This window comes from Hoplias malabaricus, chromosome 14 (assembly GCF_029633855.1).
Source record: "Hoplias malabaricus isolate fHopMal1 chromosome 14, fHopMal1.hap1, whole genome shotgun sequence".
NCBI lineage: Eukaryota > Metazoa > Chordata > Actinopteri > Characiformes > Erythrinidae > Hoplias > Hoplias malabaricus.
The window spans coordinates 37,370,371-37,389,677 of NC_089813.1; the positions used below are offsets into that span (position 1 = coordinate 37,370,371).

At 41.6% G+C, this 19,307-nt stretch overlaps 1 protein-coding gene across 2 annotated transcripts in view; it reads left to right on the forward strand.

Annotated features, from left to right (window-relative positions):
* The window catches only part of fgd1 (FYVE, RhoGEF and PH domain containing 1), a 51,799-nt gene extending 34,290 nt beyond the window's left edge, over window positions 1-17,509 (forward strand). For both annotated transcript variants that reach the window (XM_066643712.1, XM_066643713.1), the window contains exons 2-17: window positions 1,860-2,072; window positions 3,065-3,251; window positions 3,353-4,064; window positions 4,857-5,095; window positions 5,500-5,656; window positions 7,232-7,370; window positions 7,862-7,920; window positions 8,406-8,552; window positions 9,053-9,145; window positions 9,278-9,357; window positions 9,789-9,819; window positions 9,956-10,057; window positions 10,156-10,284; window positions 10,656-10,814; window positions 12,342-12,488; window positions 12,722-17,509. In XM_066643712.1, coding sequence (XP_066499809.1) covers window positions 1,860-2,072; window positions 3,065-3,251; window positions 3,353-4,064; window positions 4,857-5,095; window positions 5,500-5,656; window positions 7,232-7,370; window positions 7,862-7,920; window positions 8,406-8,552; window positions 9,053-9,145; window positions 9,278-9,357; window positions 9,789-9,819; window positions 9,956-10,057; window positions 10,156-10,284; window positions 10,656-10,814; window positions 12,342-12,488; window positions 12,722-12,991 — 2,864 coding nt within the window. In that variant the 3' untranslated portion in view covers window positions 12,992-17,509. The remainder of the gene's footprint in view (window positions 1-1,859; window positions 2,073-3,064; window positions 3,252-3,352; window positions 4,065-4,856; window positions 5,096-5,499; window positions 5,657-7,231; window positions 7,371-7,861; window positions 7,921-8,405; window positions 8,553-9,052; window positions 9,146-9,277; window positions 9,358-9,788; window positions 9,820-9,955; window positions 10,058-10,155; window positions 10,285-10,655; window positions 10,815-12,341; window positions 12,489-12,721) is intronic.
* The last annotated feature ends 1,798 nt before the right edge of the window (window positions 17,510-19,307 follow it).

Consider the following 19,307-nt stretch of genomic DNA (forward strand, 5'->3'; position numbering starts at 1 on the left):
TAATTATTAAAAACACTGACATGGAATTTAGCATGGGCACATTGGAGCTAAATACAATTTCCAACCTAGGCAGGACCCTACAGGCCCATTCATTCATTCATTGTCTGTAACCACGTATCTAGTTAAGGGTCGCGGTGGGTCTGGAGCCTACCCGGAATATTCCTAGAGGTGATTTGTGAAGTATTTTAGAAATTGATTGTAGTTCTTTATGAAATGTTTCAATCATTTGAGCAACTTCATTGAGTGCACTACTGTGTTACATTATTTATTCATTCATTATCTGTAACCGCTTATCCAGTTCAGGGTTGCAGTGGGTCCAAAATCATTGGGCGCAAGGCAGGAATACACCTTGGAGGGGGTGCCAGTCCTTCACAGGGCAACACACACACACACATTCACTCACACCTACGGACACTTTTGAGTCGCCAATCCACCTACCAACGTGTGTTTTTGGACTGTGAAAGGAAACCGGAGGAAACCACGCGGACACAGGGAGAACACACCAATTCCTCACAGACAGTCACCCAGAGCTGGAATCGAACCCACAACCTCCAGGCCCCTGGAGCTGTGTGACTGCGACACCTACCTGCTGCGCAACCGTGCCACCCCTGTGTTACATTAATAGCAGCATATTAGGGATTAGTGTGTCTTAATGTTTATTGCCAGATCAGTGTGTTTTTAAGCACTTAAACATTAACTAAATGATAACAAATAAGTGTGGATCATATGAAATTTGTAGAGGTTATTTAGGTTGTTTACAGTCATAAATATTTAATATTTGGTTAAGGGTTCATTTGTGCATTAAAGCCTTCTGATATGAGTATTGCAAAAGCCAGTATTGCTGTTATGATTAATAACCAATAAACTGTGCAGGCTTTAGTGTTGTTTCCTGTTTACTTAGATTATCAAGTGCTTAAATTGAATTAGGTGTGTTAAATTAGGGCACTGTTTAACACCATAAATGCTATGCTTTACACCATTACATTGATATCTACTTTGAAATTAGAGCAACTCTGAATGGAGTTCAAGATTTTAAAGTGAAGTTTAAACTGGGCTAAAAGCTACTGGTAGCATTTAATCCACAACTGATACTGATATGTAATTGGGTTTAATAACACAGTTTTGAGGGTCTTTTTAAATCGTTTTTACACTGTTTTCTTTGATGTTTCACCACACTGTCACCATAACGTCTGCAGCTCACACATATTTAAAAATCATGGCGAAATGTGTGTAATATGAAAGAGTTTTTGCAGCGTTGGCCTTCTCTCAGCTGTCAGTGAGAACCTCTCTTTAATACTGTAATCCACTCTGCACACCAGGCTACTTCATCAAAGTGAGCTCATTCGGATTTGCATTTAAATACTGATATTTCCTTTCATCTGCTGCTCTCTCTGCAACATAAAGTCAAGGAGAAACAGTCAGGAATTATCAGTGATAACTCTTTTTACCATAATCTTCTCACACTCAAGCCTACAAGAGATGAGTGTTTGTGTGTGTGTGTGTGTGTCTGTGTGTGTGTGTGAGTGAGAGAGAGAGAGGGTTGGAGGAGGATGATGATCAAATCTCCTTGATAAAATTACCCAGAATCTAACCTATAAGCTCTGCAACATCAGACTGTTTTTTGTGGCAGAACTCATTCACTTGAAGCAAGGAATGTTAAATAAAAGAAGTGCGTTTCATTCAGTTGAATGCTATGTATAGTGTTGATTCATTGCAGTTATACATGGCAAATAAATGCGTACCTTATTAAAGGTGGAGGAAGATGTGTTATGTATTTTTTTATTATACTGTTATCAATTTAAATAAAAATTTAGCTTGAATTGCTTAGTTATATTCCGTCTTCCATCTGTTTTTCCCAGGCCCGTCCGCATCCAGTCCTCGGCTCCTGACAAAGAGTCTGTCTCTGGAGCCGGGCCCCTGCCCAGGAGCCCACGACACCCCTCAGCGCCTCTGCTCGGACCCTGGACCACTGGGGCCCCAGCACTGCAATGGCACGAGTGAAAATGGGCCTCAAGATGCACCCCCTCCGCCTCCCAAAACACGGCCACCTTTACCCGGCCCCAAACCACAAGGTATGGTGCTGTATTTAGGGGGCATTTCTGCCAAAACGAAAAATATAACCCCCACAGCATCAGTTATAGACATCCCTTCTAGAGGGATGCCACAGTCTAGAGATCTCTAGAGAGAGATTTTCCAGATGAAAGACCAAGAAAGACTTGAAAATGGGAGGAACTGCTACTCATTGAAGTGAATTTTTGGGGCAGGCTTTTTTTTTTTGTTTGTTTTTAATTGGCACACACAATAGGAAGCCAAAGCTAATATTATTATAATGTAAATTAGCAACTTTGCATATGATTTGCATATTAGCAGATGCTCTAAATCAGAGAAATATAAAAATATGTGTGTTATGTTTTTTGAGGAGTGTAATTTATTAGTAGTTGTAGTTACAGTCTATAGATTAGTAGTAGAAGAGGTTAGTAGAATGATTCAGCTCTGTCAGGCTCCAAAATGTTGTGTAAAGTATTTGAATATTTTGCTGTATATTTTACTGCTGGAATTCCCTTTTAAAACATTTTTAAAAGAAACAGAGTAATTGTGCTTTTCCATTTTATGTGAGCAGAAACCACCCTGCATCCATCCATCTTAACACTCTCTACACACCTTACCAGGTCTGCAGATTTTCGGTTTATTAGATCCAGATGTTTTAGGTTACTGTGGGTCTAAGCTCTGCAGGAAGTTTATAGCAGGGTGGGGCCAAAAATTCTTGTCTTTCAGCAACACTACTGCATTTTAGAAGCTCTTTGTAATCCCTGTTTAAAATACTTTTGTGTTGGAGGTCACAGAGTAAAATGATGGTGTATTCCCAGTACATACAATGCTTGCAGTAATTAAATAGATAATTAATTAGTTGTTTAATTCAAACATGCAAGGGCAGCATTATCTAAGGCTTGTAGCATGAAATAGTGCCGGCGGCCTGATACTGATTTTATGTCCCGCTGGTATGTAGTCACGTGACAAATCCAGTCTAACATAACGATTACTGTATTGATTTTGTCTCGCTCAGTGCCCCCCAAACCACCACATCTTCAACAACAGAGTGCCCGTCGACCCCGGCCCCCAGACAAGCCCCTCCCGCCACCCCCATCTCGCCCGCTCCCGGCAGACCCCCGCCAACCACGGGCCACGCTGCCGCGAGCTGAGGGAAGCTCCTCCCCCACCTGTGTCCTGTCACTCATCGAGCGGTTTGAGAGGTGAAAGAGGGCGCACTTGTACTTGAGAGAAATCCTACTTTGTGGAATATGTCTTTTCTGAGGTAAAATAATTCAAAACTCTCATTCGTCTGTATTTTTAGGGAGCAAATCATTGTGGTTCCCGACATCACAGGCGGAGTGATGTGTGCCCCACGGGTCCCTGAGCCACAGTCCTCCTTAAGCCCGTCATCAGAGACCATCCTGCCCTGCACCTCCATTCCAGGACCTGAGGAGGCTCCTCTGGCCAAGGAAGAGCCAGAGGAACAGGAGGAGGAGGAAATGGTGGAGGAGGAAGGAGAGGTGAAAGATGAGGTTCAGGATGAAGATGAGAGTGAGCTAGGGGCCTCCTGCTCGGAAAAGCGTCTGTCCATGGAGTCCGGCTACAGTGCCTCTGACAAAATGCTGGAGGACGCTGTGGAGATGAGGGACCTCAATCAATCAGAAATCCCCTCAGAGCGATTGTCTCTCCCTGCACAACAGACAGACGGCAAACTGGCCAATAGGGACAGTGGTATTGACAGCATTAGCTCTCCGTCCCACAGCGAGGAACTGTGCTTCGCTGGGGATGAGGACCGCATCGGGCATGAACGAGAGATGTGTCCATGCAGTCCCACGGCTACACTCCCTCGCCTCTCCTCCTCTTCCTCCTGCGGATGTGTGGAAGGCTCTGTGGGAAATGGAGTGGCTGCAGCAGAGGGAGGGAGGGACTCTGAGGGGGACAGTGATTTGGAAGAAGGGAGTGGGGATGAAAGTGAGATGAACCCTATGGCTCTGCAGCCTCTGCCAAAAGCAGAAATGCAGGACTCTGTTGAGGTGGGTTTTGTAGTGCAATTGTAGTGTATTGACTAGTAGTGTCGAAGTACTGCTGCTGTTTTAAAGCTGTTAACATATGGTCCTAATTTAACTCTTTCAAATCAACCGTAATTCCAGACTGAAGTCTGGCTGCTTTTACTACTTCAAATACAGCTTTTAAATGTTCGGTTGCATTAATGGTTCTCTTGATAAAAGACAGATATCCGGCTACTGCAATGCAGTTAGTTTATCACAGGTGATTATATTAGCTTTAATAAAACTATAAACACACTGCAGATATCGGTATTAATATCGGAATTATCGGTTCTGTTGTTCTGTACGTTGAAGTCAGTAGGCTCCACTGGATACACTGCTCACCAGAAAAATACGGCTACACAGATAGCATCAGCATAACAAAGGCAGTATCAAATTAGAAAGCTCTGTTTCCTCTCAAAACAAAACAGTCAATCACACTGCATAACATATTATTATCTGCAAAAACAGATTAACCAAGCATAGCTTCGATATAGGATTTTATTTTAAGATGACAAATGACTGTATGTCATGGAGTTTCATCCATGTGAACAAATCCGTGTGAGATTTAACAGTTTGATAGTTGCAGTTTAGAGGTTTACAGATTGCCTGTCATTTAGTGGCCGACTAAAGAATGTCAACTTCCCTCTGTCTCCCCAATTAGTTGTGTTTTCACCACACTCTGAGCGCTTTAGACAGCCGGATTTATGCTCGTCAGTGCAGATGTTTGCAGACTGTCCTCTCTCAACAGGAGTTTGTGTTTTGTGTTTCGCCTCGCAGCTGTCAGTCCAGCAACGAGTGTTCAACATCGCCAACGAGCTCCTCCAGACAGAGAAGGCCTACGTGTCCAGACTTCACTTACTGGACCAGGTGTTCTGCGGGCGGCTGATGGAGGAGGCGAGAGCTCGTGGGTCTTTTCCTTGTGAGGTGGTCATGGGCATTTTCTCCAACATCTGCTCCATTTACTGCTTCCACCAGCAGTTCCTGCTGCCAGCACTGGAGAAACGCATGGAGGAGTGGTGAGTTGGGATGGGAGAACGGGGAAACAATGACTGTAGACGAGGGAGGAATAAAGGAGGAAGAGTTATTACTCTGTAGTCATTTGTTTATTTAAGTTCTACAACAGTGGCATTAATGGAGCACACTGATTTGATATAACTGATACTCATCTATGTCAGATCAACACAGGAGAATGACAGGAAAGGATGAAGTAAGAGACTAAGCTAATTAAATTCTGACAGTCCTGTCTCAGAAACAACAAACACACCCATTCCTGGTTATTTACTTTTCACCTTCTGCCAAAAATCATGGAGAATGTTGCATTGAGAGATCTCAGTTTACAGGACAGTATACTCCTCGATAGATGGATTCAGTAGATAAATAGACAGACCGATGTAAACTGACCTTTGCTGTCTGCCCTTAGGGATGCAAACCCACGGATTGGGGACATCCTGCAGAAGCTGGCTCCCTTCCTGAAGATGTACGGCGAGTATGTGAAGAACTTTGACACAGCCATGGAGCTAGTGAACACCTGGATGGAGCGATCCTCACAGTTTAAAGCCATCATCCATGACATTCAGGTATGACTGGGCCAGAGGTGCACGCCTTGTGGTTGCAGATTGTGGAATGTAAAAGTGAGACATTTTTTGTCCTACTGCTGTTGGAATCAAGCAGCAACATATTATTGATAGGAAGATATAGCTGCTTCTTCCTTTTAAGCGTCTCTTCTCCTTTAGTGACCTGGTCACAAGAAGTTTAATATGTATTTGTTATTATATGTTATTATGATTTAGTTGTCTTTTATTGCTGAGGAAATACAATGAATATTAACCATTAAAATTCTGTTTGCCGCTGGGAGCTTCATTTATATTCAGGTTAAAATCATGGTAGCACACAGGAAAACTCAAATCCATGTGTTTATTTTACTATGGACTCTGTGGATTAGTTTTTAATGTATTGCTAGAGGCTAATACAAAGACTCTGAGTGTGTTGTTTGGTGAGACAAAGTTGCTGGGGTTTTGATTCTAAATAATATAAACATTTCTGACTATTCTTCAATCAAAAACTCAACATTTGGTAGTTTTACGCAGTTTTTTTGTCAAGTACTGAACAAATAATTGAGACACAGTTCTAACAGGCCCAGTTTTATTTTTAAAATTCCTCCAGTTCTTTGACCCCCTGTGAATGCTCTTCCTGAGTGCTTTGAGTTCCAGCAGAGGAAACATGCTTTTTGTGTGTGGGTGGAGAGCAAGGATATTAGTGCCTGACTCCCAAGCGGTCAGTGAAAGCAGGGCCTTCCGTTAAAGACTCTCTATGCGTAAGAATATTACACTCTCCGCAGATGTGTGAAAGATGAGGAATTCTTGCCAGCTGTCTCTCGCACTGTTATAACTGGTGTTAATTGGATGTTACCTTGCTAAATTCACACCTATGCATGAAAAGCGTACATTTGAAATAGACAAGAACACACACGCAAACTCCAACATTTCAACACCTAGCGTAAGGCTTGATAGTCTGCCATGCATTAATTCGTCTTATATTTGGAATGAAATTGGTTTGATTAAAAATAACGAAGTACGTATCGGACGAAAGAGGCTGAAGAGACAGATGTTCTTTTCTAAGTGTAACTGCATCAGATGCTTTCATACATTTCAAAAGCTGTTTAGATTGCTGTATAAATATGGTGAGGAAACACTGACAAACCAGGAATTGAGAATGTAAACGTAATAGAAATATCTAGCAGAAAAGCAAAAATGAAAACATAATAGTTAAGACAACGTGAAAACGTAATGAATGAGGTACATTTTCAAAGGATTTAAGAAGACCAGTGAAAGATAAAGATCAGATTATTCCCATAGCTCTTTTCTACAGATTATCAGTAAGGCTGTCTGGGGAATATCTAAGCTAAAGAGAATTAATTCTGAGAGATTCTATCAGTTTAAACAAAGATTACACCCCAGGCTTTGGTCTTGTCAAGGTTTAAAAAGAACTACATACAATTATGGTGCTCATTTTACATTAATGAATCATTTATGGATATTATGTCTGTTTGTTTCATTATTCCAGCAGCAGTTATTGCATATCTGTGTGCATGAGTTTATACATGTCTGACATGTCCGTGGCTTTGGTTTTCTGCTGCTGGGTGTGTGTGGCAGAAAGAGGAGATGTGTGGTAACCTCACCCTGCAGCACCACATGTTGGAGCCCGTGCAGAGGATCCCTCGCTACGAGCTGCTGCTGAAAGACTATCTTCACCGTCTGCCTGAAGATGCAGATGACTTTAAAGATGCACAGAGTGAGTGTGTGAGAACGTATGATTTACACAGGGTTCAATTTAAGTTGAATTCCTATGTTTTTCACAGATAAATCATTCAGTGTTGTTTGATGTGAAATACACTATCCAATATTTTGTTCATAGTGGTGGTGAAAGGAACTACATGTCTGAGTAGTTGAATTTCTTGTGTATTACTTGTGCCTGCTGGGGACATTTATTATACTGTAGTCGACCCCTTTGAGGTTGTGGGTTCAAGCCCTGGTCCAAAAACACATGTTGGGTGGATTAGGTGGATTGGCTACTCAAAAGTGTCCATAGATGTGAGTATGTGAGTGAATGTGTGGGTGTGTGTCGCCCTGCAAAGGACTGGCGCCCCCTCCAGGGTTTGTTCTCAACCGGGTAGCCTCCAGACCCATCGCAACCGTGAAGTGGATAAGCGCTTACAGACAATGAATGAATGAAAAAATAAATAAGCAAATAATGATTGTAAATTTGTGAATTCCTGTCCTCAGAATCTTTGGAGCTGATTGCTACAGCAGCTGAGCATTCCAATGCAGCCATTAGGAAAATGGTGAGTGAATTTTCTCATGAGATCTAAAAACCCCACACAGATGCAGCTGCCTAAGGCTGTGTCTGAAACCCTGAACGGGTAGATGTCTCTGTGCTGAGCAGCCACTTATTGCACAGTGTACTGCACCCAACCCAGGCGATCCCCCTCAGGATTTGTGAAAAGAGCCCACACTGCCACTTAGCCGCACTGCTTTGTAATTAGAGCCGGTTGCCTTTTTCATGAGCAGGGGCTGTCCAAAGTCTGTCATTTAGAACTGCTAATTGCCAGTGTTTTTGCTTTCACGGCCTCTGCTCTGTGTGAGAAGAAGCTTAGCCAAGTGTAATTGACCCAAACAGGCAAAGCTGTGAACCACTGATTAGCCAAACACGTTTTCTCTTGAATTTTTAATTTTTAAATGGCCTTTTGCTAAAAAAGTGAGTGCTATTATTATATTGAATGTTACAAGTTTGTGTGTGTGTGTGTGTGTGTGTGTCTGCTGGTCTCAGGAGCGCATGAGAAAGTTGCTGAAGGTGTATGAACTGCTTGGGGGAGAAGAGGACATTGTTAACCCAACTAACGAGCTCATTAAGGAGGGACACATCCTCAAACTGTCAGCCAAGAACGGAACTTCGCAGGACAGATACCTCATACTGGTGAGGGGCTTCTGCCTTTTGCCTGGGAGAATATCAAATAGAATATCAAAGGTGTAAATCTCTGAACTCACAGCCTGACGATCTAATTCACATTTTTTGGGGAGATGAATCAATGCATCATTAAATTGATGGATTTTGATGTCATTTGGTAATTATTCAGAGCAATATGGATGAATGTGATTCGATGCCATTTGCAAAATATTTAGGAAATAACATTGAAAAAGAATATATATATGTTCAGTTTAACTAGAATGGTTACAGACAATGAATAATAGGATGAATGAATATACTTCGTCTTGAAGTACCGTTGTTTTACACAGTTTAGAGCTTCCTCTACAGATCCCAGGTTACTTTAGGAAGGACTTGTTTATTAGCTAATTCATTAGCTAATTCGGATTATTGCCTCATGATACATTTCATAATGAAAATATTTTACACCTCTAGACCTAGGCATTATATATTTGGGTTTGTGTGTGACCCCTCTTTATCCCTCTCTTCAGTTCAATGACAGGTTACTGTACTGTGTCCCGAAGCTGAGACTGATTGGACAGAAATTTGGAGTGCGGGCGAGAATTGATGTAGACGGCATGGAGGTATGTCATAAGATCATTTTTCACCCGCTGTGCCTTGCTATACCAAGAATAGCTTTCCCAGTAAATTCATAACTCACTGATGTTTTTTGATTTTGATGTGGGGAAGGACTGACTTGCCTGTGTGTTTTTCAGCTGAAAGAGACAAGCAGTATAAACGTTCCTCGGACGTTTCTAGTGTCTGGAAAACAGCGCTCTCTTGAACTGCAGGCCAGGTGAGATTACATGACAAATATTGTTCATTGTATCACAGTGTATTACAAGGCCTAGAACAAATGCTACATGTGGAAGTTAAAGTACTACTAATGTTATGCCTTATAGTTACAGATAAAACTGTTAAAACAAATCCAGACGTGGCTAGCAGGCAGATTGTATTTGGACCGCTCTTCAATTCCTTTTACTATTAGCTTTTTTATTCCTTTAATGAGGTGCACATTGTTAGAGTGAAAGAGGAACACAGTGAAGGCTATTGTTCATTACAGAACTAATGTTTAAATATTTAGTGTCTCCAAGGTAAAAACCTGCTGATGGCACCCTAATGGTATCAGAACATTACTTGAAAATGAGCTCCAGCCAAAGAGCCTAGCAGCTCAAAAATAATTACTAAATTGTGTATAATTACAGGGATATCTTTTTTCTTTGATAGGACTGAAGAAGAAAAGAAAGACTGGATTCAGGTGAGCTGTTTGCTCAGCTCCCCCACGGTGCCTTGTTTTCTGTCTTGTCTATCTTCTTCCTTTTTATTCACCTACCTTTCTGTGCTTTTAAATTCTATTAGGAGCTTTTGTCATGCTCTACCTCTGTGTCTTACAGGCCATCCAAGCCACTATTCAGAGACATGAGCAGAGTGTTGAGACATTCCGAATGTTGAATTGCTCTGTTCGCGAGGAAGACTGCACGCCCCCCAATTCACCGGTTAGAGCCCTTCTTTTGTTCTACGTCTTTTTCTGTGTGTGTGTGTTTATGTTGTGATTCGCATCTCTGACCACTTTTTCTCTATATTGCTGACTCAGAATTGCACGGAGCTGGGAAAACGTGCCCCAACTCCAATCCGGGAAAAAGAGGTGACGCTATGTATGAAGTGCCAGGAGCCATTCAACTCCATCACTAAGCGACGCCACCACTGCAAAGCATGTGGACATGTGCGTGTAGCCACAAACATACACCTAAACACACCCATTAATTACCAAATTAAGCGCATCGGCATCACATTTTTCAGCAGACATCAGCAAGTCCAGGCATCAGACAGGATGAGTCACACCTGTTTATGATCATTTGGAGGTCTTTACAAAGTTCTTCTTTCACTATGGCTCATTTGGCACATTGGTTCTTTTTGTAAAGGCTCTAAAGTGCATAGGTTGGATTTGTGTGTGTGTGTGTGTGTGTGTGTGTGTGTGTGTGTGTGTGTGTGTGTTGCCAAAAGCTGTAGAGACACATAATGCAGTTTTAGTTCCCTGCAGAGATGATACATGTTTCGGCAGGAAGAGGCTAATGTCAACTGTTTTATTTCCAGGTGGTGTGTGGGAAGTGCTCAGAGTTCCGTGCCCGGTTGTTGTACGATAACAATCGGGCAAACCGTGTGTGTATAGACTGCTACACAACACTGGTGGGAGTCCCACCCTCTCCAGCCAGTCTGACAAATAGCACTCAAAGAAGACGCTCTATTTTAGAGGTAAGACACTAAGAAAAAGATGACAAATTGAGTTTCAGAGGCTGTTATATTTGCCCGTACCACTGGGTTCAGTCAGTTCATTAATGTTGCTGATAATTCACTGATACAAACCATAATAGCTAAAAACTAAAACCTATCGCCTATGTCTGAAATGTCACTATATAATGCACTATTTTTAGGGTTTTGCAGTGTCTGAAAACATAGTGAATCATTTTCAGTGTACTCAATCCCACAATGCACCACAAAACGGTTACCCAAAAAGGTTCATGGATACCTATAATCCACTCGGTTGTATGGTTGTATTACTGTATAGTGAGAATTATAGGGCATGGTGAATAGGGATCTATATTGGACACATTGTATGAAATGGCTCATCATATACAGGGGTTGGACAATGAAACTGAAACACCTGTCATTTTAGACCACAATAATTTATTAGTATGGTGTAGGGCCTCCTTTTGCGGCCGATACAGCGTTAGTTCGTCTTGGGAACGACATATACAAGTCCTGCACAGTGGTCCGAGGGATTTTAAGCCATTCTTCTTGCAGGATAGTGGCCTGGTCACTACGTGATGCTGGTGGAGGAAAACGTTTCCTGACTCGCTCCTCCAAAACACCCCAAAGTGGCTCAATAATATTTAGATCTGGTGACTGTGCAGGCCATGGGAGATGTTCAACTTCACTTTCATGTTCATCAAACCAATCTTTCACCAGTCCTGCTGTGTGTATTGGTGCGTTGTCGTCCTGATACACGGCACCGCCTTCAGGACACAATGTTTGAACCATTGGATGCACATGGTCTTACTGGTGCAATGTGAAGTTAATGAAGATTGGCCACCAGTCTGCTCCAATTTAGCCATGTAACCTCCCACACTACAACGACAGGGGTTTTAGTTTCATTGTCCAACCCCTATACATTTTTAATTAGTTATTGCTTTATGATTCAGTTCAGCAGCATGTTCTTTTTTTTATTATTACATGACAGTGTTGACATATCTGTATTTTTACTTTTGACAAATTTAGAGTACACACTTGACAACAGTTTATATTTGTGGCCTGCCTCATTGTGATCAACTATCTACAATTCCAAGCATTGTAGAACCATGTTCATTACTGACATAATAGAGCCTCATTTGCTGAAATCACTTGATGTGGCCACTTTGATGTACTCTTTGAATCCCTAAGCAGCAATTATTATAATTGCATATCTATTATGTAATGACTTCAAAAAGTATCATATAAAAACATTTCCATGTACTTTGAAAATTAGCAAATATGTATAATGATATCTTATTTAGAGTATTTCTTTGCTCTGGCTTATTAACTGTTCTAATCCAGCCTTTATATTTTAAAAAAGGCTTGTTGACTCGGTGCTTTAGGGTCTAATCTCAGGGAAAAGAGTAATGCAGCAGCGCTTAAGAAGTCTAGGACTTTCTCAAGTGGAAATGTTGATGGCAGGTTTAAGAGGGTATTTCAAAACAGAATTGAAGCAGAGGGCCTGATATTGTGATACACTGTGTCCTGTAGAAACAGGCCTCTGTCGCGGCGGAGAACAGCGTGCTCTGCAGTTTCCTGCACCACATGGAGAAGGGTAGTGGACGTGGCTGGCAGAAGGCCTGGTTCGTCATCCCTGACAATGAACCACTGGTGCTCTACATATATGGTGCTCCACAGGTGGGGAATCAGCTGATACAACAGATGTTATATGATACATATGTAATATTGTTCTTGCAGCACAGGGAGAGCACACTCCTTTTAATTACCATTCATATATATGTTATAATATTGGATATTGTTGTAACTCACATCTGTGTAAACCCTGGTCAGTGAATTTATCTCATGATGAACCACTGTCCTACAAACATAACTTTTTGTTGTTGTCGTTCTTACGTTCTGATTTTGAACAGGATGTAAAAGCCCAGCGCAGCATCCCACTCATTGGTTTTGAAGTCTCCCTTCCTGAGTCATGTGACCGTCTGGAGCGTCGCTATGCCTTCAAAATGAGCCAGAGTCACCTGACAGTTTACTTCAGTGCAGATGGGGAGGAGCTTCAGCGGCGCTGGATGGAAGTCCTCTCAAGAGCAGGGAGAGGGGAGGAGTTACAAGCTCATGGTCCAATCTCTGAGGCTCTGGAAGAAGAGGGAGAGGAGCCAACCTCTCTCGGAGAAAGCACATGATTGGTTGATAAATATATCTTTTTTTTTCACACATGAACTGTACAAATAAGACCACAAGGACAGTATCTGGCTTACAAACTTAAACACACACTCACACACACACACACACATTATACACACATGCACACACACAACTTTTACACACATCTGTTCTATTTGTCGGTTGTAAGTTGCATGAAGTATCTACAGGTACGTTTCTCTGTGTATTTCTCATCTTCTCTGAGTGTCAAGTGTTTGCAAAACCTGCCAAATGTGTGCTCACATGCACATGGCGCCTGAATGGACACCTCAGAGATAGACGCCATGCTTAATACCACTTTTCCGCAGCTAGCAATTTCTATGTTAAATAGGTCCACTCTTTCTGCCAACCATTGCCGTGTTGTTTTAAAAGAGTGAGTTTCTTGCTGGGGTTTTCAGTGCTTGTAAACTCATCTGTGTTGTTCTGGAAGAAGGCCTGCAAATTAGGCAACTTGGCACCGAGTGCCACAATCAAGTTCAGTATGTGGGTCAGTGGTGCATAGGGCAGTTTCTGCATAGGTCTACTCTAAGGGTTTCCAGTTCATAAAAATAAATAAGTGTAATAAATATAACAGGTCACACAGGTCAATCAGGGAGCTCTACTTCTCCCCTTTACTAAGACAGCATATATATGTCCACAGTTCTCTATCTAATGACGAAATTCCAGACTGTGTACGTTCTCCTAAACACTGAAAACATGGCATTGTAGAAAATATATTTTTGAGAGTTTTGGACAGCCTTTGGACTGAAGAGTCTAGCTTTGTTGCTGATTTGGCACAGGTGCTTTTCAGCAAATACCAAACCAGAGAACCTGGTCTCATGAATGAGCGTAAAACGTGGAACCTCAGATCAGCTCACTTCTGCCACCCAGTGGAGCTTTGTAATGCTTCCCAAGGTCCAGATTTGGCTTAATACCGTTCAAACAAAAGGAGAAAGTGTGTTAAATTATGGGTCTAAAAACACATACCACAGCGTGTGTGAGTTCCCTGTCGCTTCTGAGGAAATTAATTAATGTTTTTTTGTGTTTGTAGATCATATGCAGGGGGACATAGAGGAGATTGTAGATACAGAATGAGAGTGAGAGACAGAGAGAGAGAGGTATGTGTGTATTGGGCTAGTTTTAATCATTATAACATCAGTGATATGTCTGCCTTTTCCAGAAGGGGGTTTTGATAAGAAAATGTAGAGTATATATAAATAAAACATGGTCAAAGTTTTGATGAGGATAATAAGCGTTTTAAACAGTGTTGTATTTGTGTATGAAAAGTGCTCAAAGGGTAAAAGATAACTGCGTTTGTAAATATAATTTATTTCTCTGAACCCAGTTTTGTGGGTTGGGTATTATTGACGAGCTCGATGTTCCCTTCGTTATGTGGTGTTTAGATGGACCTCAGAGCATACTGTGGAGAGTATCTGAAGATAAACTTCTCTTTTCTACCACATTTTTGTGGGAAATTGTCCATATTCAGTGATTTAGGAAGGGGTTTATTTGGTTTTCTCATTAAAACTGATGACAGAAAATGGTTTGCCGGTGTGTTACGGCCCGGTCACTCATGCCGATCTGCTGTTGTGTTGGGTATTGTTTTTGATATTGCTCTGTTGTTGAAAACACTTGCTTGATTAAAAGTGAAGCCGGACCGGTCAGTTGTATTTTAAAGTTTTAAAGTGGCCACCCGTTTCCCGTTCGTCTCGCGTCGGCGTGCCAAAAGACAATGTCAGAAAACGAGTTATATGAGTTCAGTAGAACTGAGATTGCGTCATCACAGTGGAGAGTTAATGATCATTTAAAAAGACATGTATGTGTTCATGGCTGTGAATGTGTGCGTGCGTGTGTGTGTGTGTGTGTGTGTTTCATGGACCATAATGATCATTGTCCAGCCTTCAGTTGAGCCTGCCACTCATTCACACTTGCAAACCCCTCCATCACCACAACAGAAAAGCATGTTTGTGTTTACCTGCTGTAGACTTTCTCTTAATTACGCATCTCTGTGTCATGCCTTACATATCCACATATCTGCATTTGTCTCTCTTTTTTTAACCTCTGCTTTTTTGCCAAAGTATACTGCAGGAGAATATGTATTATTGTGTGTTGTGTTTATCTATGTGTTATGTTTTTTTTTTATCTGTATTTATTGTTTTTTTTTTTTACTTCATGAGGCTTCTTGCCTATAGTTCTTGTGTAGAACTGAAAGGCAAGAAGAAATATGTGCAGTGCAGATTCAAAATACAGAGTCACAGTCACCAAATACAGAATTTCTCAGATCATAATGCATTGTTGTTCAGTTCAGTACATCCTGTAGTTCTGCATATTATTAATAAATTGGTGCAATAATTCCTGTATTCGCCAAAATTGCAAAAGACAACAATATACTTTACTGGGCAAAGTCAAAGACCACCCTTCATTTATTCACGTTTATGTCAAAACTAACAAACTAATTAAAACTATTAGCAGACAACAACATGGAGAAAAATGGATACCTAGCAATTGCACAGCATTCTTTAGACTAACAACTCTGCTAGATAAACAGTAATTAAAGCGTTCATCTTTGAGAGACGGGAGAAAGACAAGATCCACACATGAATGAAAAAAACACTGTGAGCCTGAAAGGGTGTGGAGCTGTCAAGAATCCATCACTGAGAAAAGGAAATAGAAAAAAATAAATAAGCTGGCAAGAAAGGACACCCTATCACACACACACACTCAATCAATCATTCATTCATTATCTGTAACCCTTATCCAGTTCAGGGTCACCTACCTGGAATCATTGGGCGCAAGGCAGGAATACACCCTGGAGGGGGCGCAAGTCCTTCACAGGGCAACACAGACACACACACATTCACTCACACCTACGGACAATTTTGAGTCGCCAATCCACCTACCAACGTGTGTTTTTGGACTGTGGGAGGAAACCGGAGCACCCGGAGGAAACCCACGCAGACACAGGGAGAATACACCACACTCCTCACAGACAGTCACCCGGAGGAAACCCACGCAGAAACAGGGAGAACACACCCCACTCCTCACAGACAGTCACCCGGAGGAAACCCACGCAGACACAGGGAGAATACACCACACTCCTCACAGACAGTCACCCGGAGGAAACCCACGCAGACACAGGGAGAATACACCACACTCCTCACAGACAGTCACCCGGAGCCCCTGGAGCTGTGTGACTGCGATACTACCTGCTGCGCCACCGTGCCGCCCTCAATCAATCAATTAATTGAATAAATAAATAAGTGTCTCTGTGTGTGTGTGTGATTGTTTAGACTTCTGAGTAGGTTTCAGTTAATACACATTTTCTTCATTCGTTCCTGATATTGAAGAATGAATAACTTTTTACCAGAAATGAATAAAAGGTGGTCTCTGACTTTTGCGCATTGCTGTATGTCCCCGTTCCTGGTTTATAAATTCCTCCTCTTAACTTTGTTGGCATTTAACGCGACAACATCTGGTTAGGTGTCAGGATACAAGACTAGATTTTATAGTATGCTTCAGGGGATGCAAATGAGTTCCGTGGAACCTGAGCACAATCGCACCATTTGCATATTTTACCAAAAGCTGCTGGAAGATTCGTCTTTTCACTGCTCCTGAACCAATGTTTCAAACAAGAGCTCCTAGTCTGCGGAGCTGAGAAAGTGTTCATAAATAACTCACTGTTGTGACAGGACCAGTCAAACCTCCTAGCATTATAACACCTAAACCGAGTAGAGAGATACTGTCGTCAGAGCTGCGTAGCTGACATGGCCATGTCTTTTTAATTGTAATGCGTCTGGAAGAGTTATCTGGCAACATCTATGCAGTTGTTTCTTCTGCAGGTTTTCAAAACACTACGTATACTATCATTGGCTCTTGTAAAGTGGTGAACCCTGGCTCTGCTTGTTACTCTTTTTCAAATGAAAACTCACCTTAAGCCAGTGATCATCCAGATTTTAATTAATGCTGAGATGGATTAATTAGTTACGGAGCATTTGCCTGTCCAAACAGGATTCTTAAATTTGGCTGAAAGTTGTGTGATATAAGGCTGAGCTTTATAAATGATTGAGCACGGAGAGGCAATAAATGTTAATCTTTATCTGTAACAACACCTGAAAAGCTCATTGAGGTCATGTCCACGTACTGACCTCATCATCACAGCTTGGCCCTGTGCGTTGAGACTTCCTCGAAGAAACCCAATAAAGTTGCCAGATAACGAAGCAGAAGTGATTGAAGGTAACAGATATGACTATGTTAACCCAGGAAAACTGTCTTATGAAATAAAAAGTTTAGCGTTACGCAAACGAGTCCTTCACCTGTTTGTCAAGACGTGACTAAGACGTACAAAATAATATGTGGCATCAGTTTTCATTATATTTCCTCCCTAGTGGAATCTGTATAGAATTGCTGTACACATGATGAGTATTACTGTTATTACAAGTACTATTCTAATTATTATCGTTAATTATATTAGTGGCAGGCCACTGGGTACCATTGTATGTTGATAACCCAATGAAATCTGTGCAAGATCATGAAAATGTTTATGAATTAAAGTAATTAAAAAAGATTTAAGCGTCAGAATTCACTTCCAATTCCAAAATGTCATTGTGTTATCGGTTATGGTGTAAGAGATGTTATGAGAATGACCCATTATTTGCTGCACCTATGCACCTACATCACGCCTCACTAGCTCTGTTAAAGAACTAGGGACTATAAATTCACTAACATGATTCCTGTTGGCAGCACGGTGGTGCAGCAGGTAGGTGTCGCAATCACACAGCTCCAGAGACCTGGAAGTTGTGGGCTCGAGTCCCGCTCCGGGTGACTGTCTGTGAGGAGTGTGGTGTGTTCTCCCTGTGTCTGAGTGGGTTTCCTCCGAGTGACTGTCTGTGAGGAGTGTGGTGTGTTCTCCCTGTGTCCGCGTGGGTTTCCTCCTGGTGCTCCGGTTTCCTCCCACAGTCCAAAAACACATGTTGGTAGGTGGATTGGAGACTCAATTGTGTCCGTAGGTGTGTGTGTGTGTGTGTTGCCCTGTGAAGGACTGGCGCCCCCTCCAGGGTGTATTCCTGCCTTGCGCCCAATGATTCCAGGTAGGCTCTGGACCCACCGCGACCCTGAACTGGATAAGGGTTACAGATAATGAATGAATGATTCCTGTTCCTATAATTAGCTGATTATCCAGGATAGTGTTTATCAACCTTATGAATAAGTGATGCTTTAAGATTGGGGTACTGAATGGCTTAATGAAGCAATTAGGATCCTATTGTACTCTTCACATAATTGACCAACTTTGAAAGAGAGTTCAATATTGGGACAAAGATGGCAAGAATAATAGAGTTGAAAATGTCAAAAGCACACATTCAAAAAGAGTGATACTAATGCAGCTCTTCAGGAAAACATCAAAGCAGGGCATGATCAGAGTAATCAGTTAGATCCTTCTATTCACATATCCATAGTGAACTCACATAGGCAGAAATGTGGAAACAATGATACAGTGTCGGTCTCTTTTTTCTGTGGCTGGCCACTGCCTCTTATTTCCAAAAATAAATAGATGTCCAGGATCGACCAACATCTGACCAATATTTAATGATTATGACATAAGGTCTCATCTATTACTTGCTCGTATTATGACAAAGCAAATCAAATGTATGAGATGTTAAGTCATTATGACAATGTAATTCATGATTATGAGAAATGATAGAGAGCTGTATCCTTGGTGAGGGTGATATAAAGGTGCACTGGGTAGTTTTGTTTAATTTTCATATTAGAGGGAATAAACTGCATATTACAAAGGGTGTTCCTGGAAATTAGTGATGGTATCAACACAAGTGCTTTCTATGTGAGAAAAACCTGTTTGAAAAACAGCTGTCTTTGTTGTTGTGGTTCATCTGCTCGGCAGCTGGAGATCACCTTGAATAATGCAGCAGTACATTGGTTGGGATTCAGGATGCATAAACTCTGGAGGCAAGGTAGGTGTGCTTTAGTAAGAACTATGCACTTTTATGAACCAATTATGAAGAGCTCCTTTATTAATATAAGTGATGTACCTTTTACAACAAGCATTATGTTACATGTAAACATTTCTGTGAATATCAAAAAGTGGAGGGCAGGGCTCACACCTTTAAAGGATGGGTTAAAGGATGATAAGTCTGTGGCTGTTTGCTGAGAAACTGTTCTGTTGTGACAGAGAACTGAGAAGTGTTGTGATAGGACCAGTCAAACCTCCTAGCATTTTAACACCTAAACTGAGTAGAGAGATAGTTGGCTATATCTTTTTAATTGTAATGTGTCTTGTAGGGTTATCTGGCAACATCTATGCAG